The sequence below is a fragment of the Haemaphysalis longicornis genome, unplaced genomic scaffold (genome assembly GCF_048455015.1).
Source record: "Haemaphysalis longicornis isolate Haplotype H1 unplaced genomic scaffold, Haemaphysalis longicornis Haplotype H1 scaffold_10, whole genome shotgun sequence".
Classification (NCBI taxonomy): Eukaryota; Metazoa; Arthropoda; class Arachnida; order Ixodida; family Ixodidae; genus Haemaphysalis; species Haemaphysalis longicornis.
The window spans coordinates 29,939,984-29,964,782 of record NW_027526204.1 but is presented as its reverse complement, the minus strand read 5'-3'; the positions used below and the strand labels follow the sequence as shown (position 1 = coordinate 29,964,782).

General features: G+C 45.6%; 1 protein-coding gene across 1 annotated transcript in view; it reads right to left on the bottom strand.

Moving 5' to 3' along the window:
- Nucleotides 1-24,385, bottom strand: part of LOC144158331 (uncharacterized) — a 69,923-nt gene extending 45,538 nt beyond the window's left edge. The window contains exons 1-5 of the mRNA XM_077689153.1: nucleotides 23,712-24,385; nucleotides 20,649-20,786; nucleotides 18,416-18,548; nucleotides 9,539-9,900; nucleotides 4,767-4,907 (exon numbers count right to left, since the gene is read on the bottom strand). Of these exons, the coding sequence (XP_077545279.1) occupies nucleotides 4,767-4,907; nucleotides 9,539-9,900; nucleotides 18,416-18,548; nucleotides 20,649-20,735 (723 nt within the window). The 5' untranslated portion in view covers nucleotides 20,736-20,786; nucleotides 23,712-24,385. The remainder of the gene's footprint in view (nucleotides 1-4,766; nucleotides 4,908-9,538; nucleotides 9,901-18,415; nucleotides 18,549-20,648; nucleotides 20,787-23,711) is intronic.
- Between the last annotated feature and the right edge of the window lie 414 nt (nucleotides 24,386-24,799).

Genomic DNA, 24,799 nt, shown 5'->3' with positions numbered 1-24,799 from the left:
GGCAGAGCACATTCAAACCAAATGAGTTGTTGTATTTGGGGTGCCGGGGCAGTATCGGCAGTTGGGGGGTTTGCGGTTGGGAAAATCCAATGGAGGAAGGTGTGGATGTGGTAAGTCTCGGTCTGGAATCGTCGCCAAATGTGTGCGTCGGCCACAGCTAGGAATGCATGTGGGGGCGGTAGAGCCCTGCGGGAAGCTCTGTACCGATTAAGGATGTCGGAGTAGTTTTGTGAGAGTGGGTGCAGGACCGGAGGGAAACTAAGGGGGTCGTCTTCTTCCCCTTCTAAGAATGCCCGGTGGGTAGTTGGCGTGCAGTGGCATATCGCCACCTCATTGTCAGTTAGGGACGTATGGGCTGGAATCCATACAATGCGGATTTCTCGCAGTTCTCGTCGTTGTTGGAGGATGGCAACTGCAAGGCCGTCGATGTTCCCCGTTGCAAACCGTCGGCAGTCTGTTTGCGAATCGGTGAGCGCGGTAATGTCGGACTTCGGGGCGTGCACCACCGCTAATGCGATGGCCGCTTCTTCAGCTGTACTTGTAGAGCCGGTATGGAATGTCGGTGTTGCCCGTGTGCTACCATCCGCCCTGAACACCGCAGCCGCATCTGCATGTTGAAAGCGGTAGCTCGCGGCGTCTGTGTAGCACGCTTCGGGGTTCGTGGCATACCTCGCTGTAATAAAAAGCCGTGCGTGTTGTCACCTGCGACCAGCATTGTAAGTCGGATGCATGTGCTTTGGAACTGGAAGCACCCGTATGGCAGCTCGTTGGATCGCTGTCGTGCGCTGCAGGGTGTCGATTGTTGGTGGAAGGGAGTAGCCCGAACTGCTTAGCGCATATCGCCCTGTAGCAGTAAGCTGAAGCCGTTGATACTGACTGTTGGTGTGGGCTTCAATTAGTTCAGCCATGATGTTATGCAAGCCTAGTTGGAAGAGGCGGGAAGTTGATGTGAAGACTGGTAGGTCAGGAGCTGTTTTATAGGCTTTGCGAATCATTATGTCGATTTTGTTGGACTCTTTGTCTTGAGAGCCACGTAGAGTGTTCCATAAGTGATTCTGCTGATCAGCATGGCCTGAAGAATTCTGCATGTGTCTGCTTCTTTGAGTCAAATGACGGCGGGAGCACACAGGTTGAATAAGATGAGTCAGCTCGGCCACAGTCTGTTGAAGCCTAAGAAGCGTTGCTGCTCCGCTTCCATCATGGGGGTAGGGAATTCCCTGGATTCGGCGCGTTTGCACTGTAGGAAAGACAGTATTCTTCATGGTAAAAATCGGATCTTGGGTTTGTGGAACGGGTCGCTCCTGTGTACGCGAGCGCATGATGAGTAGGGCAGATTTTGAAGGTGCGCACGTCAGGCCGCACGTTTGCAGGTATGCCAATGTGGTCTCGACCGCTCGCTGTAGCTGATCTTGCTGGTGGCCTGATGACCCTTTGGTGATCCGCAGTGTTACGTCGTCTGCATACAGAGCGTGGGAGACATCCTGCGTTTATTTAGGCTGGGATGGTAACCCCTATAGAGTGATTTTAAAAAGCATAGATGAAATCACTGGCCCTTGGGGGGTGCCTTTCGCTGGTGTGCTGAAATTGCCAGAGACATGGGGTCCCAAGTGAAGGGTGGCGGTGCGATCTGTTAGAAAGGCACGCACATATTAGTAAGCTGCGGCTCCACAATGGAGGGTTTGAAACCGGTTGAGAATTGCTCCATGGGTGACATTATCAAACGCACCCTGTACGTCCAGTAGTGCTAAGATGGAGCTGGGTTGAGTCGAACTCAGGTTGTTGATAATTAGCTCTTTTAGTTGCAAATGGACATCTTGGGTCGACAAATGGGGTCTAAAAGCAAACATTGTATGTCGGAGCATGTGTCTCTCCTCTAAGTAGTCGGTTCGGTGAGCCGGCGTGTAATAAAGTGCTCGAACTACTTCCCGACGCACGATGTTAGAGAGATAGGGCGCAGGTTATCGATGGCGATGGGCTTGTTAGGCTTGGGTAAGAGCGTTATTTCGGCATGTCGCCAGTGCGAGGTACCATGCCCTGAGCCCAGTGATGATTGTAGCGCTCCAGTAGCGACTCCTGGTGTTCTTCGTTCAGGTTCCGCAGGAGGCCGTAGGTTATCTGGTCGTGGCCTGGTGCAGTGTTGCGGGTTATCTTGGCTAAGGCTTGATCCAGTTCGGTGTTAGTGAACGGGGCGTCGACAGAGGGGTTGGGGGTCCGGTGTAATCTGGGTTGGTGATTACTGTCGTATCATCCACAAAAGTCTCGATGCACACTTGGTCCAACAGTTGGCCAGGCGTGGACGGATGGTTGTGCAGGAGGGGGGTGACATGTTGGGCCATACATGTCTTCGATTGTGGCGAGCCCATAAGGTGCCTCAGTATGCATCAAGTCTGCTTGGTCGGGAGAGTTCTCCCTAATTGATCGCAAAACGTACGCCCAATTTCGGGAGTGCAGTTTTTGGGCGTAATGAAGCGCTTGCTGAATAATGCGAGCAATTTTCCGTTTCAGATACCGGTTGTGCTTTTGGCGCCGCCACCTGTTCAGCAGGCCTCTTCTGGCTGCCCAGAGGGGGTCAAGGTGGTTGTCAACCATTGGGGTATCAGAAGTGAGGGCTATGTGCTTAGTGTGGGCCTGCTGTAGCTCGTATAGGCGCTGCGACCACAACTCAATGCTCTCTGTTGGTGATGGTTGGGTTGCTGGGTCCTGTCGGAAGTTAGGCCAGTTGGAGAGTTTGGCAGTTACAATTCGGCGCGGGCCTACTGGATGTGAGAGCGTGAGTTTGATGCTGAAGTGGTCGCTGCCAAGAGTTTCAGGCAGGGCCTCCCCGGTTAGTTGTGGCGCGTTTTGGGCAAAGCTGAGGTCGAGAATGGTATCCCTCGTTACGCTCGTTACCGTTAGGTCGTTGCATAGCATAAAGCTATAGAGTTTAAGGCGCCAAATATCTGGCCATGCTAGACCTTCGGGAACGCGACGCGCTTCGCCTCGTGACCGGGTGCCTGAGCGCGTAAAATCGAGGGCGCAAGCGCGTGCGTGGGGTTACCGCTTTTCAGATAAAGCATAAGGCTGGGGAGGTTAAGGTCGTTTTAGGAACATACCTAGAATTTATGTGTCTTGTTACTGCACGTTCAGACTTTTATGTCTTTGGCACGAAGAAGCAGGCAAACCAGAAAATGTTCATATATTCACTTTGGTCGTCGAAGTTGGTAGCGTTCCGACTAAGTGCTTATGGAGGACACCGACAATATCTCACATTTCTTATTGCATGTGTATTAATCCGGCAAGGTTTTGACGCAGCTCAGCTACTAATATGAATCCCTAAGGAAAATACCAGTGAAAGCATAGGGTGGGAAAAATCTGGCACAAATATACTGTCGGCAAGGTAGAAACACTGTATTGACTGTTCTCAGAAGGCTACAGAATTGCTAGCAAAGTTCGGCTGCAATTACTTTTGACCCTCATCTTTTATGTAGGAAGGCCACGAAACGAACTCTATTAAACACCCAATTTTTGTAGCTAAACAGCACCGCTTAACACACATACCATTTTAATAAATGCTTTTTAGCAGCTGTCGACTGAGGGAAGCTGTTGTTCATTAGGTAAATTTCAGCGAATCTGCATTTACTCGAGTTTACGGGTTTGCGTTGGGGATTTTATTTCGCCCAGCAGGCTAAGCAGGAGCTTCTGTTGCTGCATACCTAAAGGTGCGTCAAAATGTGACGCCAAAGATAAGTGCAAAAAATCAAACATGAGACAAAAGCACGTGTAAAATGGTGCTTAGCTAAAGTGACAAATGTTTTAACTGAGCCACGTCTGCGCCGAACAGTGAAAATTAGCAACAATATTGCTTCTTTAAGAGGTCTTTCTTCATTTAAGTCAATGATTATGCTATCAGAAAAATCGAATTGACGTGGCTCAAAACGTGGAGATACAAACCCCTATGACTTATTCTACTTATTGGGTTGGCATAGTCATTTTTTCAATTCATGTCGTTATGACCATTTCGTAGCCACGCACACTTGTGTTTCTGGAATAACTGTTTTTTCGCAGTAACTTGAATTAGTAAAACAAGACAATTATGCTGTCATTCATTTCTTTGTCAGCCAGGTAACATTTACACTTCGCAGTTATTTTGAGGCATTTCTTTCACCCCTCGTTTCTGCCGTAGCTAATCGTGGTCAGATGACAATACGCCGGGAGGCCGTCCTGCGTGTCGAGGCCCATGGGCCACGCAGACAAAAAATGTAGGGCGCAATTTAAAGGCTGCTGTATTCTGATGCCAAAGATGGCACTTTAATCGCAAACCCTTAAAGAAGTAACCGATATATTGAAGAAAACACATCAAGCAGTAGGGACTCCGTAGCTATTTTCCGGTGCTTGATTACACCCTGATACTTTCCCTGTGGCTCACCGTGACACTTATGTGTGGTTTCTCTATGACGTCACATAACATTGTCTGTGTGACTGGGAGCCGCCGACCTATGGATCCGCCAAGAATTATTACTGGGCCATTTCAGTGAGACTTCTATTTCGTTTGACCGAATCACTTGAATGGTAACGAGCAGTTACTCCATTAATAACTAACGTGTAACCTGTTGCGTTAGCGCGAATTTGAGTTTTGGAATAGTTGCGTTTTTTCATCACAAAAACGTCATTACTGGTTGGAACAGGGCTTGATGAGTTACCAAAGGCTAGTTCTTTCCAATTGAGCAAAGGTGTAAGCGGTCTTCAGAGGCACTTTGACGCATGTGTCCGGCTGAAACGTTTCTTACCGTGTCATCGTTTTCTACAGGTGGTACACCGTGCCGCCGCCTCAACCTGTTGTGATGTAGCAAAACTTGTCTTTGAAGCTTGCGCATGGACTTCGTAAATCTGCCGTTGAAGTCCTCCGGCTCGTCGTCACCGCTGATAACCTGTGTGTCCGGGAGAAAGAAAACGAACGAGGAGAGAAAACTTAGCTGCCTTCAAGATCCTTCAAGTTTACGGTTAGAAACCTTTTTGGGGACAAAAAGTTCATAAACAGCATTCCTGCGCGGGGTCCACTTTGCGGGGAGGGCTGTCACTGCATTGAGAGAGCACACTCGCGTCAAAGTTTTCGAGGTTCATGAACACAACAAATCAGTTAACTGTAGAGGCCTTTATTATAACAAGCGTGGTGGTTTGTCTGAAATGTTCGTTGCGGAAGTCTGCTTAGCGCGCCGTATTTTGAATGCTTACGCTTTTTACCACCATGAAGATTTGGGGAAATGTTTTTCTCTATGCTCCTTGTTTCGCTGTCTAGTCGTAGAAGGAAACGTAGCACCAGCGACAGGATTAGTAGGACATAAGCCATTTCTTTTGCTCTGCAACCAACTGACGACTGATTCCGCTTATAATCACGCCTCTGTCACGCGTTTTACGAAAAAACGTGAGTAGCCCGTGTGTGAAGTCGATGATGCTATGACGGAAGCCACCAGGTTGAGAGAGGCAAGCACGTATCTTATGTGCAGGGTAGGCGCCCTGCACATAGGATACGTGCAGGACAGGCGGGTGGGAGAAGTGCGAGGGGAAGCGGAAGAATGGGAATGTTCCCTACGCGTGCCACTTATGGCCGGCGTGCCAGAAAGGATTACTTGCAAGCAGTTTTTACGCTTTATTTAACCAAGGAAATACGCGAAGTTAGCCATCACAACAATTTTTTTTCAGCTTTGTCTCTGGTGCTGTATGTAATACGTGCAAGATGCGGGGCAAAAAGTTATTGAAGTCAGTATGTCAGCAGTGAGTATTCCGATAGCAGCTGAACAAGCTTAAAAAATAAACAAGCTGAGCAAGCGTCAACAGGGCGTCTGTAGGGGCTAGTTGGTGCTACATAGCTTTAGTGTAGAGCGCTTAAACTTTGACAAGCAAACAAGGACGACAGAGACTACAAAAGACTACTATATTGTGTTGTAAGAATTTCCAACTCCATCGTGTGGGCGACAACTCAATCGTGGGTGAGTGCCGTAGCGGGACTTGGTATTTTTAAGTCGACAGGAAGAAGGACGCGCGCAGAAGGCCGCTTTTCTGAGTTGCGCGGGCACGCCTATTTCCTCCTGTTCCGTTGCTTCATGAATACCGCCGGATAACGGCTGGTGCATGTTTGTATACGGTGCGCATTAAAAAACTGATCGGCTAAACGGCTACCACTACGGTAAACGCACATTTCAAATGTGAGGTCAACCCAGAAAGGCGACGGTTTTTATTCTGACAAGGGAAGCAATGAAGAGATTGATATATGACAGTAAAACCATTTCTTCATACCTTGTGTCGTTTGACTCTGCCGTCGAAATCATATGGGTTGCTTGTTTAATGGGTGCCACTAAAATACTAATAGGTGTTTGCTACCGCCCTCCTAATTCTCCGTTTTCCTTTCTCAATGACTTGCGCACGAGTGTGGCTACGGCTACCCAGTTATGGGCTGCCGATGAAACGTATCTCTTGGGCGATTTCAATTTCCCGGACATTGACTGGGTTCATCTATCATCGTCCTGTCGCGATTCTTTAGAACTAATCAATATTACTTTAGATTTCAATCTCTTCCAAGTAGTTAATGAACCCACCCGAGGATCCCACATTTTAGATTTAGTATTTACAAGTGCTCCTGAAAGCGTTGACTCTGTCTTGAATAGAGATGGTTTCAGTGATCATAACATGCTCATTATAACACTTAACTTACCATTACCACCTCCCGGATTCAATGTAAAAAAAAAATTATGACTATAACAAGGCGAATTACAATGAAATGAATAAAGAGCTGGAGATATTCTATACTACAGAACTAATGCCCTCCTTTGAAAGTCGCTCGATTGATACTAACTGGTCGCTTTTTCGAAATAAAATATCTACTTTGGTTAAGAAATACGTGCCACTCATATCCATCTCAAATGATAGAGATAACCCATGGTTCAGTAGATCTCTTCATGCACAAAGAAACAAGAAGAAACGCTTATACAAAAGCGCCCGAGGCTCGGGTACCAAGGAGGCCTGGCAGAAGTACAAAGAGTGTCTGCAAAATTACTCGTTGGCCATATCTACTGCTAAAAATAAATACTTCTCAAATGACCTACCTTCTATCCTAAAAACTAACCCAAGAAAATTTTGGCAAGAAATATCCCCCCCCGCGCGATACTAACAAGATTGTATTACACGATGATGAGCACATTCCCATTCCTGAAAGTGACTGCCCCATAGTATTTAACACATTTTTTTCATCAGTATTCACTACAGAAGATTATTCCAGCGTTCCTTGTTTTGATGACCTAGACTGTCCATACATGCAACCAATTGCCATAACTGCCGAAGGAATTGAATGTCTTATAAATAACCTTAAACTATCTACCTCCGCAGGAGTTGATAATATTAATTCGAAAATACTAAAAAATACCACGTCTATTTCAAGTAAGATTTTGTACCACATCTTCTTGCAGTCCTTATCATCCGGACAGTTGCCGAGTGACCGGAAAACGGCTAAAATTGTGCCAATACATAAATCTGGGAATAAAAATTCACCCGACAACTACCGTCCTATTTCACTAACGTGCATATGTTGCAAATTGCTTGAACATATTATAGCTTCTAACATTTACTCTCACCTCGAAACCAATAAATTTTTCTTTGATAACCAGCACGGCTTCAGAAAAGGTTTTTCTTGTGACGCGCAGTTATTTGAATTTACCACTGACTTGCACAATAACATGGACAATAACTTGCAAACTGACTGTATTTTTCTTGATTTTTCTAAAGCTTTTGATCGTGTCGCCCATTGCCGTTTAATCTCTAAATTATCCGCCCTTCGACTAGATTCTTTAACATTATCTTGGCTTTGTAACTTTCTTTTTATGCGGGAACAGTTCACGGTAGTAAATGATTATACCTCGCCGCTGTCCCCAGTCACTTCGGGTGTGCCTCAAGGCAGCGTTCTCGGTTCCCTACTCTTCTTAATATTTATTATTGATTTGCCTTCACGCGTCACATCTTGCATGCGCCTTTTTGCTGACGACTGCATAATTTACCAGAAAATAAATGACCCCACTGACCACGTAACGCTTCAAAAAGACCTAAACCTCATCTGCGATTGGTGTAACACATGGCAAATGTCTTTAAACTTAACTAAATGCCAGAAAATATCCTTTAGCCGAAAACACAATAACTCTAACTTTTCGTATTTCCTGAACAACCATTTAGTTTCTGAGGCACTAACATATAAATACCTAGGCGTGCTCCTAACGGCAAATCTTTCATGGTCCCCCCACATTAACGCCATATGTGCTAAAGCCTCACGATCATTAGGATACTTACGCCGAAATTTGCATGCTTCTCCGTCTAACATTCGTCAACTAGCCTATAAAACATTTGTATTACCACAACTAGAATTCACGTCCTCAGTCTGGTCCCCCTATCAAAATTATTTAGTTGACAAACTAGAAGCCGTACAAAATCGCGCAGCCCGGTTTATATCCACATCATATGACTTCAGTTCAAGCATAACAAAAATAAAATATATTCTTTCACTAGAACCATTGCATATCCGACGGCAAATCGCGCTTCTATGCATGTTCCACAAATACATTATTCGTGCCAGACCCTTTCCATTATCCACTGTAACCCCTCTTTCCAAATCACGCAGATTATTTAATCAACGCAGCTTCACCAGAATCTACGGCACCACAAACTCTTTCAATTCATCTGCTCTCCCACGTGCTACCCGGTTGTGGAACCATCTGCCTGATAATATCGTATCGCTGACTAACCCAGAAACATTCCGTCATCAGCTGCACAAGCATTTTTACATGTGAAACCACCAAACAGGAACGCTGGCATTCCTTTCTGTTAGCACCATGATGTTTTCCTTTTTCTTTCTATTTTTTTTTTTGCGGTTGCGGCTACCACACTAGATATTATTATTGCTTGTTCTTATTGTCTTGCCACTCTTGCTAGCTGTTATCATGTTCTTTTTTTCTTGTTTCACTTAAGTGTTGCTGTATTATATAGCTAGTTTTCGTATAATTTCTCTTGTTATTTTTTGTTTATCTGCTGTTTTTGCCCCCTTACCCAATGCCCCCGGGCCTGTAAGGTATTTTGAATAAATAAATAAATAAATAAATAAAATTTGTTTCCTGACGGTTGCAACGCTGCAGAACTGCGAAGTTATTTGGCTTGCATCAGTTAAAATTGGGGTATTATTATGACATTTATTTGGTTCGTGCCTCATTCCTTTGCGGCTGCCAAAATCATAATCTATGTCTGAGTGACGAACGGCAGCCTAAACGTTAGATAGGCGCAGGGGACGAATTCAAATGCACTTGAATTTTGTTTCCGTCTGTACATATCATCATGCTCATATCAATGAAGAGCAAACTACAGAAGTGTTCTGAAGACCATTCCTTGTCGAAACCTTACGAATCTGTGCGCCTCCGCATTTGAATTTAGCACAGCGATACATCATCGGAGGAGAATGCAGAAATTCCTATTGGTTCCTCTTACTTTTGTGTCTGACAACACAGCAGGCACGCAGATCTGTGCTCACCCCATTACGAAATTCGAAACCAGTACGAAGCTGTTCATTCTCTCCTTCTTCTTCTCCTTCGCCGCCGCCTCCTCCGTGTCCTTTGCCGCCCCCACCTTCGTGTCCTTTGCTTCCACCTTCCTCTCTTTCGCTGTAAGGACTGCCGGGCTTGGGCACATTTTCCGAGTAACCACCAATCACGTTTCCGGACGGGTCGTAGTTGCACACAACGTAGGTGTTGCCTTTGTACGTTGCTATGCCTGTGCCCAGCCTTCTACTTTTCTTCCACATGAGCTGTGTGAAGTGGCCTGCCTTAGGCACGTACTCGTTTCCGAAGGTGTAGTACTTTATTTCGTCGTACCAGCAGTCCACAGCGGTTTTTCCTGCACAAGAATATGAGGAAAACAAGGTTGATGTGGGGACACTACGTGGTAAACTTTGCTAACGCAGTAGAACAGAAAATTGGAGTAGTTGGTAGCAGTTCATCTTAAAGGTGCAAGCGCTCACACAACATGGACGAAAGTAGAAAAAAAAACAGAGACGACACGGCGCTAACTCGCAACTATTTGTTTATTGAAAAGAAACACAAATATATCCTTTCCATACCTCACGTGGTCCGTTCATCTCACTTAAGATAAAACCATGAAAGTCACTTTTTACAGGGATCAATTGCGTAGCGGTGTACACGTGACAATCGAAAAGAAAGGGCATTAAAACAGCAAACTGCTACGACCGCAATGAATGGCAGAGATAAAAATATTATTTGTCTGTTATAACCATTAACAGGAAACTAACATAGCTATCTCCAGACCTTTTAATGTGAAATGCTTCTATCAGCTCTCTAGTGGTTTTATCGCGACGCCGTGAGAAAACTGGGCTATCGGAGAAGATGGGTGAACACCCATCCATGGTGCAGTGTTCCCATAGTTGGAAGCCGTGCTTTCATTTTTTTGTCTTTGAGTTCTTGCAGACGTTTGTTTAAGCATCGCCAAGTTTGTCCTACATACATGTGGCCACACGTCATCGGTATTAGAGAAACAACACACGTTGCACAAGGCACAAAGTGGGAAGTATTTTTCACTTGGAATGCTTGTTTTCTTGCTCGCTTCTCATTCGGCAATTACATGCCATCTATTTTGCCGCATAACCTGGTCAGTTTGTTTGGGGCCGAGACAACCACGTCCACGTCATACCGGTTAGCAACGTCTTTTAACCCGTGCGACATCTTGTGCATAATACAAAATTACGACAGGTTTTTTCACACCTATTTTCTTTATATCGATCCCCCCCATCTAATTTCGCGCCTTTTATTAACCTGCTAATACGTTATGGGCAAACGAACAAGTGAGTGCAGCGAAGCGACCGATGAAAACCAAGCGCGCATGCTTCTGACAACTGAACGTGAATGATACTGTTGCAGCTACTGTTGCAGCCATCTTGCCTTGCGCGTAAAACTCGAACGTGCTCGGTTCGTATTTCTTGTTTTTTTAAATCGGCAGCGGCTCAAAAATAGAAGAACGCAGTAACTAACACATTCGATTTATTTTTGTTTTAAGAGGGTAGGTTGTAATACAAAATTCTTCTAACACCAAGGCTGAAAAATACTCACGATTAATCATCCATACCGTGTCTACAGGCCTTCTAAACGAAATCGTTTGTTAAAAGTTTTCGTCAAGACGGGTGCGGCGCCATTTTACTTCAGGTTGTGTATTTCAAGCTTTTGTTTCATGAAATCGTCGACAAAATGTTTGCTCTCCACCGGGAAATAGAGAATTACAAAAATTACCCGCGCAAGACGACTTTGTCATGTCAGAGGTTGATTGGATCGGTAATCACTGTGCGGAATAAAAAATCGCCTGTGAAGATATCCAGTGATGAAGAGCAGCTTGGTAAGAAATTCGAGGAGAATATTGAAATCCCGCTCTACAGCTCACGCTGGCGACCCTCCGCCAAAAGCGCGCTCTGTACCGCACCGTGAGCCGACAAAAGCTTATTTCTCATGTAGACTGCACAGCAGACCTTCAGATTCGGTCTGCAGAAATTTTTCTTACTAATGATACAACAACCCGAGTCAATAGGTGACCGGTAAAAAGCGCAAAGGCTCATGGGTACATTGTCTCCTCCCGCGCATCCCCGCCACTTCCGGTTCAACAGCTCTCCTGGCCTCCCGTAGGCTGGCCGCTTTCACGCGCGCGTGTGCTTGTTGTTTATCTGTTTCCACCTAAAAAGAAACGCTCATGCATCGCACATTTAATTATAACAACTATGAATCCTACTAGGGACTCTTCTGAAAGGTGATCACTCTGTGACAACTAAACAACACGGACACATGCGCGTGAAAGCCGCCGGCGTACGGGAGGTAAGGTGAGACCTCGAACCGGAAGTTGCGGAAGCAGACGTCGTACCCATGGACATTTGCGCTTTTTACCGGTCACATCAGTTGCAATAAATGTCGACCTCCCCCTTGGGGTTTGCTGTCTCTCCGCTATCGGCCACGCGCAGAGAAGCTCTCTTCTTCTACTACACCTTGTCTCGCGAAGTACACCACAGTGCGCGAGTAGGCAGCAAACCGAATCAACTTAGCAAACGTTACCCTGGTGATGGTTGGTACGTAGGCCGTACCCGGACATGACGGAATCGGCTAAGGAGCCTTTCTACCTCCCCACCCAATGTTTGAAGCTACCTTGATAGTTTGAGTGAGGCACTACTGTGGCACAAGCAAGTTCACGATTGTGTAAGCTGTCGCGTAACAGGCTTTACCTAGTCCTTTTAATATGAATACACACCACATATTCCACGCGACAGAATCCGTCTCAACAAATCCACAGGCCGTGCGAAGTCGTTTTCACAACTACATATAGCTTTTCGGCAGAAGCAAAACTGCCCATAGGTTTCAACGTCCTGGGGAGGCCTGAAACCGGGCAGCATTTTGACTCCCGGATTTCCAATTTGTGTGTGTTACAAAGTGTTAAAAGTTGTACCTTGCCTATGATCAGGAATATACCCCGCTCCTGTTTTCGTCGCACGGTTCAGGAATGTCGCCGCTCGGGCACGTCAGCAGAAAATGCCGTACGACGGACTTATCGAATTTCGCCATGCCCTCTACCCGCTTAACGCCCCTTTATCGTTTCTGGCAGTTCGGAGGTGGGAGCTGACCAACTTTTTTTTCTTCCCAAATTCTTGAAACCATGCTCAGTACACGCGGTCTGGCTACTGTGTGGTCGTAATAAAAGTTACGGCAAGTTTCTAACAGAGCAAAAAAATACGCCAGGAGTGACTATTTGCAAACGCGGCTCGCAAGCTCCAATACCCGCCATTACTGTTCTGACCTCTTCGGACTGGGTGGTATCCCCTGCAACAACACTTCATGCCACAATACTCTGCCATATTGCGGGGAGTAGTGCACGATATATTTTAACACGAGAGTGTTTTATTCCGGGATTCATAAAGATTTCGGTTACGTCATATCCGTCACGAAAGTGACGCCAGTACAACGAAGCAAGCGGCCTGTAAGGGGTGCAACCCTGCACACAGGGTCTTGTTGGGGAAAGCAGCCGTTAGTGCTAAAGAGCACGGGTTTTATATCTTCACACGAAAGAGTTTTATGCCGAGATACACCAAGATTTCACTGATGTCATATCCGCCATGAAAATGACGCCAGTACACCTCTGCCGAAGCGACCCGCCAGAAGCACGTCGCACCCCAAACACACCCACAAGACAGCCGCCGACCCGCAATACATGCTCAGCTGCAGATTTCGCTGCGAATTTCACGTTCGTGTTTTACCGATTCCTATGACAGAGTTATCAACCACAGTTTTTTGCTTACATCAGCTCTCAATAGGCTGTCCGCTCGTGACGTCACAGCACCTGTCCGGGCTCGCAGACAGCCCGAGAGATGCAGCCCATGGGCCGTCCTCTCAGCTTTCACAGGCCGTGAGGACCCTTTCTACAACCAGCTCTTGAACTTGTTACATAAAACTGGCGTCCGAGGCATGCCTGAACAACTGGACCCTTTGCTTTCTTGCCTTCCATTGCTGTTGCTTTATTTCGTCTAGCCTTTCTTTCTTTCTTTCCTTGCGGCAAAAAACTAAGAAAACTGTTCTGGTGAGAGGTGGTAACGCGTATAGCGAGGACCACAGCTATTTCAATCCTAAGATGACACCAAGCCCTCGCGAAGCATAATGCAGTGAACGTGGCAAAAAATATTCTCAAGAAGAGGTTGTGAGTACATGAAGTACAGACAACTGAGCAAGTCAATAAATAAAAATGACATTTCGGAAGCTGTGCCGCTCGCTCGTCCGGAACAAAAATATTCTGTTTGTGAACAAGGGAACCTTCCATTCAGTTAATGGGCATGGACAAAGGTGCGCGAATTTTCACATTTTCGGAGGAACATTTGCATGTAGGTTCTTATCATTTCACACCCATCTTTCATAATGTTCTGGAGATCATTTGAACAAAATTTTAACCTCGTAGAAGCAATTGTTTTTAAGTTATGAGCGTTATGTTATTTTCGTAAGGGCCGGCGAGCAGGGCGCATTTGAGGCACAGGAGAGCAAAGCGAATCTAGCTAACCTCCGCGACAAAGGAACCCTTTAAATGCCATAGTCGTTTTATTGCGTTGCTGTTCACGAAGCTTGACAAGGGAAATCTGCTCGCCTGCGCTTTCTTGGTAATGTTATAGCCAAAACCGGCATGTAAAAAAAAACATCCACCGTACGTTCGAGAATCTTCCATTAAATGGCGCTGCGGAGCTGCGCGGGCTGAGCTTAAAACTAGCCAGCTGAACTTTAGCTGAGCATCCAGCTTCTCTTGGCCAGCGTCCCATTCGTAAGCGGAGCTTCCAAATAGCCATTCTTTCGTAGCTATACACTTGCCTTGATGTAGCTTATCTTTCCAATGACCCGACGTCTGTGAATGTCATCAGTAAGCCATCGCCTCAGCTTACTTCGTCAGAACCGCGCGTGTAAAAAAGCAAACCGACAAACTCTGGCTAGGTATCACTACGGGCGCGCGGGACAACTTCGTCGGCTGGAAACTCGTCCCGCTCTCTCGATCTTTTTCTTCTTGCTGTATGTACCGAACACATGCAGGTACGGAGTCCTGCGTGCTCCGGAAGTAACCATCTTCCCAGAAAACAAAAAAGGGCACACTGGGGAGGTTCAACCATGCTAGGAAGGTTCTTAGGGACAAAACAGCACTCCCTCATCAGAGGGGGATCTGGCCACCCTGATGTAGTAGTTGGCCGCCACCTATGAACCAACTCAACTCTCGGCCCTCAGCCCCCCGCAGCTGTAGAGGACCTGTCTACGGCGGTGGGCCGAACAGTGATACAGGAAAGGTTGCTAAAAATCCCTGGATCCGGACAGGCGGCCATTGTAACTTGACCCTGGCAACGTTCAACGCACGCACTCTGGCTAGCAAGGGAAGCTTAGCTTACTACTAGAGGAGCTCTCGGACATTAGGTGGCATTATATGGGGTTGCAGCTAGTTAGAAGGACAGGATAAAACTTTAATGAGCTCACTAGGGGACATGTTCTGTGCTACAGAGGGCCCCAAGAGAAGGAAGAACAAGGGGTGGGATTTTCAATCCCCAGAGAAATAGTAGGAAACGTGGAAGAGTCTTTCAGCATTAGGGAGAGAGTGGGAGATATTGTGATTAAGCTAAACAAGCAATACAAGTTAAAGATAGTGCAGGTATATGCGCCTACAACCATCTATGATGATGAAACCGTAGATAGCTTCATCGAGGACGTCGAATGAGCAAAGAAGAAGGCAACAATGCAATTCCCAAGTGTGGTGAGAGACTTTAACGCAAAGGTCGGTAAGAAGCAAATGGGAGAAATGGGAGAATGGTCAGTGGTAAACTTCTGATTAGATAATCGCAACAGTCAAGGAGGTACACTGGTGGGACTTACACAGAGAAAGAATGTGAAGTTAATCAACGCATTCTTCTACAAACTAAAGAATAAGAAATCGACTTGGAAAAGTCCCGATTGTACAACGAAAAATGAAATCGACTTTATCGTGACAACCCGGGTATCGTCCAAGACGTAGACGTGGTAAGTGAGATTCGGAGTATCGATCACAGTATGGTTAGATGCAAGATAAGCCGAATCTTAGACGAGGAAGAACAAAACAAATAAAAACTAACTAACCCCGCATAAAATCAGTCAGAGCTACATTGCCGGAGTTTGAAATAACTCTAAAAAAACAAATTCTCGCTTTTGAACGAGCAGAGGAAGTCCGTGTAGACAGGCTAAATGAAAACCTAACATCGGCACTGAATGAATCAGCAGCAGCTGCGGTAAAAGCAACATGTAGAGAACAAACTGCAAAACTAACTAAAAAACCAGGGAACTGATGGCCAAACGTAGGAACATGAAAGTGTCAAGTACGGAAGATCGTACGGAATTGGCTGAGCTGTCGAAATTAACAGAAATGATATAACAGACATTCGGCCTTATAACATGACAGTGGTCGAGGGAACGCTGCAAATTGGGGAAGCTTGAAAGCAACTAAGAGAAAGGCATCTGCAAATACATAATCTACACACTCAGAGACGAGCAGGGTAACATAATGCACAACTTGGACGAGGTAATAAAAGTAACAGAGCGATTCTACAGCAGACTCTATGCCAGCGACGTTATACTAAGGGGAGTACAAGGGGAGTACCAAGGCTGAGAGTACAAGCTTAACTTCGGATGTGCAACTAGTAACTAAAGAAGAGGTAAGAAAGGCTCTTTTAAGGTCATGGTAAGAGGAAAAGCGGCAGGTAACGACACATACCCGTACATCTTTTGAAGGAGGGAGCTGATATTCTGGTAAAGCTAGCTGTACTATTTTAGGAATGCTTGATGAATCAAAAAGTGCCCACATCCTGGACAAACGCCAACATTATTCTGATTCCTAACAAGGGAGATCCCAAGGACCTCAAGAATTACAGACCTGTCAGCCTACTCTCAGTTATTTACAAGCTCTTTACCAAAGTTATAGTTAGCCGCATAGGTAACAGCCTGGCTTCCCATCAATCCAGAGAGCAGGCTGGGTTTAGGAAAAGGTGCTCAAAAATGGATCACATCCATGTCGTTAACCAAGTGATAGAAACATCCGCCGACTACAATAAATCCCTTTACGTGGCATTTATATATTACGAGAACGCGTTTGATTCTGTACTCATCGCAGCCGTTTTAGGAGCACTAAAAGACCAGGGAATAGAGGAAACATACATAAGATTTCTAGAACACATATATAGGAAATTCACGGCCCTTCACAGTAACCCTTCACAAGCAAAGCGGTAAATTTCTGATCTCTAAAGGAGAAAGACAGGTCGGTACTATCTCTCCAAAAGTATTCACATAATGTTTGGAAGGGGTGTTTAGAAACTGTGACTGGAAAAACATAGCATTAAGGATAAGTGGAGAATACTTGAGCCATTTGAGGTTTGCGGACGACATAGCCTTGCTGAGTAAGAATGCAGAACACATGCATAGAATGCTTGAGGAACTACAATCAGAAATCACGGCCGTTGGGCTAAAAATAAATATGAATAAATCTAAAGTATTCAGGAATAAGCATGCCAAGAGCGTCTTTTTCCGCCTAGGAACGAAACGCTAGATGAAATAACAGTATATAACTACCTCGGTCAGATGGTTTGTGCTGACCCCAACAAAGAGAGAGAAATCCGGCGCAGAATAGGTATGGGCTACAGAGCACTCGGCAAGCACTCCCAAATGAAGAAAAGTAAGCTACCTCTGTTACCCGAAAGAAAAATCTACAACCAGTGCATACTGATTGTAATGACATACGGAGCTGAAACTTGGCGGCTTACTAATCAACTATAGGGCAAACTTAGGTCGGCTCAACTGGCCATGGAACGAATAATTTTATAAATACCACTCAGGAACAAGAAACGAGCGACGTGGATTAGAGAAGAAACTAAAGTTGACGATATCATAGTTCAAATAAAGAAAAAAAAGCACTTCGGCTGGCCATGTAGGGAGACGAATCGAAAACCGGTGGACAATTAGGGTATCAGGGTGGATACCAAGAGATGCGTCCAGAAAAAGGGGAAGGCCGAGAACACGATGCAGTGGACGTCGGGGGTAAACTGTGGGCTCGATTAGAGCAGGACAGGAGTGGTTGGAGGTCAATGGGAGAGGTCTTCGTCCTGCAGTGGACCTGAGCGGGCTGCTGCTGCTGCTGCTGATGGTGGTGATGGTGAACAAGGGAGTCATTGCGTTGCAAAAACTCCATTTTGACAGCAGAGTTGTTTGAGCTTTTCGTTCCGCCGTATAGCTTTACCAAAGAAAATGCCAAGAAAAGACCGAACGAACGTGAGCGTGTGCCTCGTGAGAAATGCCCGGCGTCGGCCAGCTTGACCTTCGTGAACAATCTGCCCCGAATTTGTGAATTGATTTTCTTATTTCCAGTGCTGTTCTTCTTTTCCTGACCATTATTATTTTCACTTCACGTGAGCTCGCGCCTGAAGTAGGGAGCACAAAGGTTCGTGCTACAGGCTCCGAAATCACGGAGCCGGTTGCCGCGCGTTGTTCTAGCGTGTATTAACTCGGTCCACTTTGGGAAAGATGTGAATGGCTGCAGAAAAAACGATCTGGGCCTGCCAGTCATGAAGAAGTTTCGGAAGCGAGTTCGGAAATCCATATGCGGTGCAACAGCCGGGTCACCGACCAAGGGAGACAGGCCGCGAGCTCGGCTGTTTCGGTAGCCTTGCACCACGATGGCAAGCGGCGGCAGTTTTTTATTTGCTGACTTGCTCATTAGCCTGCACTTGGTCTGCCCAGTTAGGTTGCCTCGTGAGACGCTGCGGCGTTCACCGATCAGATTCATAGAAAAGGCAACAGCAGTGGAAGGAGTGTTGCCAAGGCTACTTTACCGCGGAAAACCTTGTTGGAGCTGGGGTCCCACGAAGCGAAGAGGTTCTCTCCGTACTTCCTGCTGTGAGTTCGGTGCTTCATTTTCCCCATTTGAGCTAGCCTGTAGGCATATGCTTGTGCTTGACGACACATCTGTGAAAATTAGAAACGAAGCAGGGATTAGTTTTGTGTAGCAAGCTGTTTGTAAAGTGGTCACCAGACCACTCAGCTTTATGTACAGCCTTCGTTAAAGTTTTCTAGGGCAATTCTAAGCCTTTTCGATCACAAAGAATTCAAATAATAAGCTTTACGTTTATTTGTAACAAAAATACTTTTTGACAGTAAGAATGAAAGGCGTTTTCTCTAGCTTTCCAGCATAAAATGTAGAGCCTAGATTGGGACATAAATTTTGTGCATTGAATTTTTCGCAGCCTCCGCACTTTCGGCTTGGTATAGAAAATTTTGACAAATACTGTACCTAATTACTTCCTCAACGCTGTCATAATTGTCCAAATTGTGTAATAATGCGGAGGTTCATTTGGTGAGTAGAATGAGGTTCTAGGCATTCAGTAAAAGTTTTATCCGCGATTGCGTGCTTGATGTATTTTGAGGGGATGACGATTATCATGACGACCATCGGGTTTTCTTTTAAATCGGCGTGATGGCAAGAAAGGTCTTCCCAGGGGAATTAATCTGACTGTAGGACGTTTTATTTCTTGAACTAGGTGCGACTACTATTGGATTTAATGTTTTGTTCTCTCAAAATAACTACCGTTGCCGCGGCCCTGTATTCACCCTTTCTCACTCTCTGCTCCGCTGTTACTCTAACCGCTCTGTGGCAGTCTCCACTGCGTAAGACACAACGCTTTCCTCGATGGATAAGCCTGGAACTTCATAAAGGTACATTTTGTTCTGTCGTTCATACTGGGTGGACACTTCGGCATTGAAATACCGAGTTCTCGACTGCTACCGGTCTTCTTCGTGGCGCTCACATGCGCAATGGTGTGGATAATATTTGCTCACATTCGTCCGTGTTTTCAAGGAGGCAGCTCGGGCCTCAAAAAGATATGCACTCCTTTGAGTGTTGTAAAAATGTTTGGGTAAGCGTCTGTTTGTCTTCTTTATAAACCTACCATTTACCATTTCGGTTCCGTCGTTTTCCTCACCCTGCCCCTTCCCTTCACTTTATTTTTTGACAATCTTTAACAGAGCGTTCGTTCGACTAACTTTTTTGTTCGATTGCAAAGTTTCCTTCCTCTGCCGCCGCTGGATGTTCGCACTTTTAAGTTGAAAAATTATTTGCGGGTATCGTGCCAAATTTTTACTTTTAAAATTTTATAATTTGACCCTCAACACTATTTTTGCTTTGGGTTTGGGTAGTTTTGCAAAACATGCGTTCATGTCGCTCCGCACGACTTGAGTTGGCTTACATGAGCCCCTGGTTTTCATGGAACGAGTGTCTTCTGGTTCAATCCAATCTCTGAAAGGACCTGTTAGATTCAGACTACGGCAAGTGAAAATATTAGCACCGGCACTCTTTACCAAACACCCCGGGTTACGCCATGTGGTCGTAGAGGAGTGGTTTGTTGCATGGTAGCTGCGGTTTGCTGCATTTTTATTTAAGGTGATCTTCCTTGCTTTTTAGATAGCACTTTTGTTCGTTTAGCCATATTGCGAAGCATTTCTACCCCTTTATGAATCCTATGGCTTCCCGATGCTTAAACCTCACAACTGGCACTGCGTCATGGAGACATTCTTCTACGCCTGTACACCTCAAGACTTTTTAGACTGGAACGCTTAAGAATGACATAATAGGCTTGAGAAAGTGAATTAATACCAGGGGTAAGACGGGCTTAGACGGGACAAAGGGAACAGTCACAAGCACAGCACCCGTGTCTGTTACTTTTCACTTTGTCCCAGCTCAGCGCTGTCCAATTCATGAAATGAACCAACTAGCCCAGCTGCCAGTCCTTGAACCAGGGGAAGTTCCGGTAGTCGTCATGTTCATTTGCGGTTTGCAATAGACCCAATTTTTCTATTATAAATAACCATGTTTGGAAGTCGAAGCTATTCGATTTGCTTGTGTGGCTTCTTCAGTCATAGTATATTGTTTAACCGCTTTGACAAAGTAAACAGCAATCAACAACTGGGGCTCGGTTCTAGAAAATAATCGTATGATGAACAAAAAATCCCGGGAAGCGTCCCAGATTGTTGGGGCCCTTAAAGCACAATTCCCGCTCGAACGTTTCTTACCTCTTCACTGTGTTCTAGAGGCGGAACACCGTGCTTCTTCCTCAACCTGTTGTGACGTTTCAAAACTTGTCTCTGAATCTTTCGCATGATTGGTGTGAAATCGCCCTCGAAGTCCAATGGCTCGTCACCACTAATAACCTGTGTGTTGGGAAGAAAGAACGAGTGTTAGGGAACAAGCCTTCAAAGAGGCACTACAAGTGCGGAGAAGGTAACGTTCATTAGCCTTTTCGTTGCATAAGGACATGCATAGGGACGATGCATGAGGAACATTCTCGTGCGGCTCCACGAGTATTGAGATGGCTTGTTTAGGGAGAACACACTTGCGTCAACGTTGATCAATGAATTAGCTGCAGCGACCATTGAAGGCTTATTCACCCCGTATTTAGCAATGCTGATTTGTCGTTATGCTTCGGGCATAAAGTGTTGCTAGAGCGCCGTATCTTTATCTGCTTACTTCCTGACCCCGACGCCGATTCGAGGCAAGGGGTCTTGTCTGAAGGCTAGTTTGATATGTCAATCGGCAATGGCAGCAAAGAAAACGAGCATAGGACTCGCAAGCTACTGACCTAAAAACTGGGAATTTGTTAGCAAATACCAGTCCAGAAGCTCATGTTCGCATCGGGTTAGAGCCACGTCATGTTTAAAACTTGACGCGTGAGCGCAAAGGCCCCGTCTGAGAAATGGGCAAGATTATTTCGGAAACGACGATTTACGGGGGAAAAGCGAGCTTCAGAGGACAAGGGCTAATCAGAGTTTAAAGGGGGAGAGCGCGCCAGTAAAGGCACCGAGGCAGAGCAGCACAAGTGATGAAGAAAAAAAAAACTCTGGTTGATTCCTCTGTCACAGGAATCGGTAAAGCACGAAAATGAAATGTGCAGCGAAATCTGCAGCTAAAGGAGCATGATTTGCGAGATGGCGGCTGTCTTGTCGGTGTGCTTGGCGAGAGACGTTTTGCTAGCGGGTCGCTTCAGGAAACTTCGACCACTTTGGTTATGCGCTGCGGCCTATACGGCAGGCTGTTGCGTTGCGACGAGCTTTGCGACAGAGGAATCAACATAATTTTGGATTTTGCCTGTAATGTGTTCCCTATCCACAAAATCAGCTTTACAATTGTTGTTGCTGCTGCTGTTCTGTCTGCCCTCTCACAAGCACTGCGGGCTTAGGAAGGCATCGAAACACTTGTACCGCTATGATGTGCAATAAACGATCTATATATACATCTATATAAGTGGCAAGCTACCGGATGGAGAAAAACCTTCCGTCAACAAGGACTGCAAGGTTTTTCCTTTCTTAAGACAACCTATGCGGCTTCAGTGGCGAAAGGTTCAGCTTAAAAAGCAGAAAATTTAAAAATAATGCTCTCTTTTTCGCATATAAAAGCCATTATATTTATTGGAATTATCGCTTCAAGGCTAAATATTGGAACTATCTATTTTGAGGTTGCACCAAGCAAAATATTTTCGCTGAACTACTTCCAGCTGCACAGTGAAACGGCGTGGTTTGCCTCTGTAGTCTTGGCTGCATTGCCACCGAAATTAATCACCGAGTATGGTACTGGAGGGGGGGGGGGTCGACTCAAATTGAAGTACGCGACACAAACTTTGAGTTTCCTTGTAAAAGCGTCTGATCAACGGTGGCTGCGTTTACTTTAACAACAAAAAATACGGCATTCACACGATGTGACAAAGTGACAATCATATAATATATTTTCTACATTTTCGATGTAAAGGAATTTGCTTGTTTCGAGCTGGGATGGCATGCCCATTTCGCTGATTAATCGTGCTATTTTTGCTTAAAAAGTAGTAAAGAAAGCCCACATTGTCTTGCGCACTGCTTTCTATCGTTGTCGTGTTTTTGACGCGGGGATAAACATAACCAAAGGAAACAAAGGGGAAACAATAACCGAATGTAGTCATGCCCAGCATTCACGCGGGAGTAAGCAGGTTTATGGCTGTCTTTTTCAGGTATTTAAAGAGGGTCGCCCTGTAACCAGTCCCGTCTTTCGATGTCCCAAATCGTACAAACAGAAGTAGCCGGTGATGCCGACATGCCTCCTTGCAGTACTTACATGTTTTTTTCTAAGACATGGATTATGTGAGGCCTCCGAGGACAACATATGAGCTGCATAGCAAGAATGAATTGTGCTAAAGTGCAGCAAGGGTGTTTTTGTCTTTGTATTCTTTTTCACTGTATGCTACGGGCCTAAGCTCTGTTCGTACCACAGAGTCAGAAAAACCACAACAATAATCTTTTGGGCGAAGTGACAGATTGCATTTTAGAGGAACAAGATGCAGACGGGAGCTATCCATGATGTATAAATACTAATTTCTACGGCGAGAAAGCTTAGACTAACTTAGCGCACCATACCCATCTCTTTATGACCTCGAACCACTGAAAAGTTCACTATCAGATCTCAAAAACGCAATTCCCTCCAATTCGGGAGCTGTGATTCCGCCTGCGCCCTTCATGTAATCAAATGTTTTCAAACCAGCTTAAACCTCTGTGCATTATGAAGGAAATATGGGCGCGAGGCTGCTGGCAAAAGGCTTAGTTATTACAAAACTTATCCAATTATAAATACCAGGAGATCCTGCCAAACCATTACGTCTGCAAGCGGAATACATAATGCACGTTATTTTCATTGTTAAGTACGTAGCTTGAATTAATGTAACAAATTGTTCTCCATATTAGAATCAAGTATACGTGGGAATCTAATTTATTTCTTTCACTATACTAATGGTACACTAAAATTTGTGTCTGCAATACCTTGTTCTCAATTCAACGATGCCAACGGGGTACACTCAAACACAGTACCTACCCCTACTTTGAGATATACGCTCACAATGGGCTGATTCCATTAGCATGCAGCTGTCCGAAGAGATATCAGACTTGCCAGTAATGAAATACTGTGAAGTGTATTCCCAAGGCAAGCCTGGTGACTCTTTCAAGCAGCGCACTTAGGCATAGCACATGAATGGACAAACTACAAAGAAATGAGAGGGTCAGAAATATTAGAACGCTTTGGCATTTCAGAACGTCCAAGGTGCAAAATTTTGTACTCACCCCTTCATGATACGTGTAACCATCAATCCCGTGGCCACCTTTGCTGCCACCAGTTTCTCCAGCTCCGGGTGGTTTGGCGCCTCCCTCTTCACCGCCTCCACCTTTGCCTTTTTTACGACTGGGACGTTTGGTGCCTTCCTCTTCACTACCTTCGCCTCTACCTTTCTTAGATTTTCCGCGTTTGGAACCTTCCTCCTCACTGCCCTCGCCTCTACCTTTCTTAGATTTGCGGCGTTTGGAACCTTCCTCCTCACTGACCTCGCCTCTACCTTTCTTAGATTTGCGGCGTTTGGTATCTTCCTCCTCACTGACCTCGCCTCTACCTTTCTTAGATTTGCGGCGTTTGGTATCTTCCTCCTCACTGCCGCCGCCTTTAACTTTCTTAGGTCTGCGGCGTTTTCTTCCTTCCTCTTCACTGGCATCAGTTCTGCCTTTCTTCGATCTGCGACCTTTGGCACCTTCCTCCTGACTGCCGCCATCGTGAACTTTCTTAAGTCGGCGACGTTTGCTGTCTTCTTCTTCTCCTTCGCCACCCCCACCTTTACCATCTTCGCCGGCTCCACCCTTCTTAAGGCCTCGGCTGCCTCCACCACCTTCCTCTTCGCCACCACCTCCACCTTCACCACCCTTCTCCGCCTTCTGGATCTCTTTCTTGGTCACGGTCCATTTGTTGTTGGGAGCTGCGATGAAAAGCGCTCTATCAGCTATAAATAAATCAAACGTAATGTAAGGAGAGTGATATTTAAGGGGCTGCTTTTTAGGCCGACGTGCAGATGATGCTGGTGTCGTGAAGCCGGAATCTAATAATGCTTTTCAAATATTCACATACAAGGCTAACCTATATCATACGACTGTTATGATAAAATTCTAGGAGGGTCTGTGTTTTCCCACCTTTTAGTTTTAGATTTTCAAACTGTGGTATATAAGTTGGTTTCCAATCGAACACCACAGCCAGTAATTTTTGTTCGTTTACTCGATTAAACGTTCATTCTGTCTCTCGTTCACATCAATGACGTTTTGCTGGCAGGATGCCTCTTTGGTTGTTAAGCACAACTGGCATAATTTTGTTTGCTGTTAAGGTAAAACTA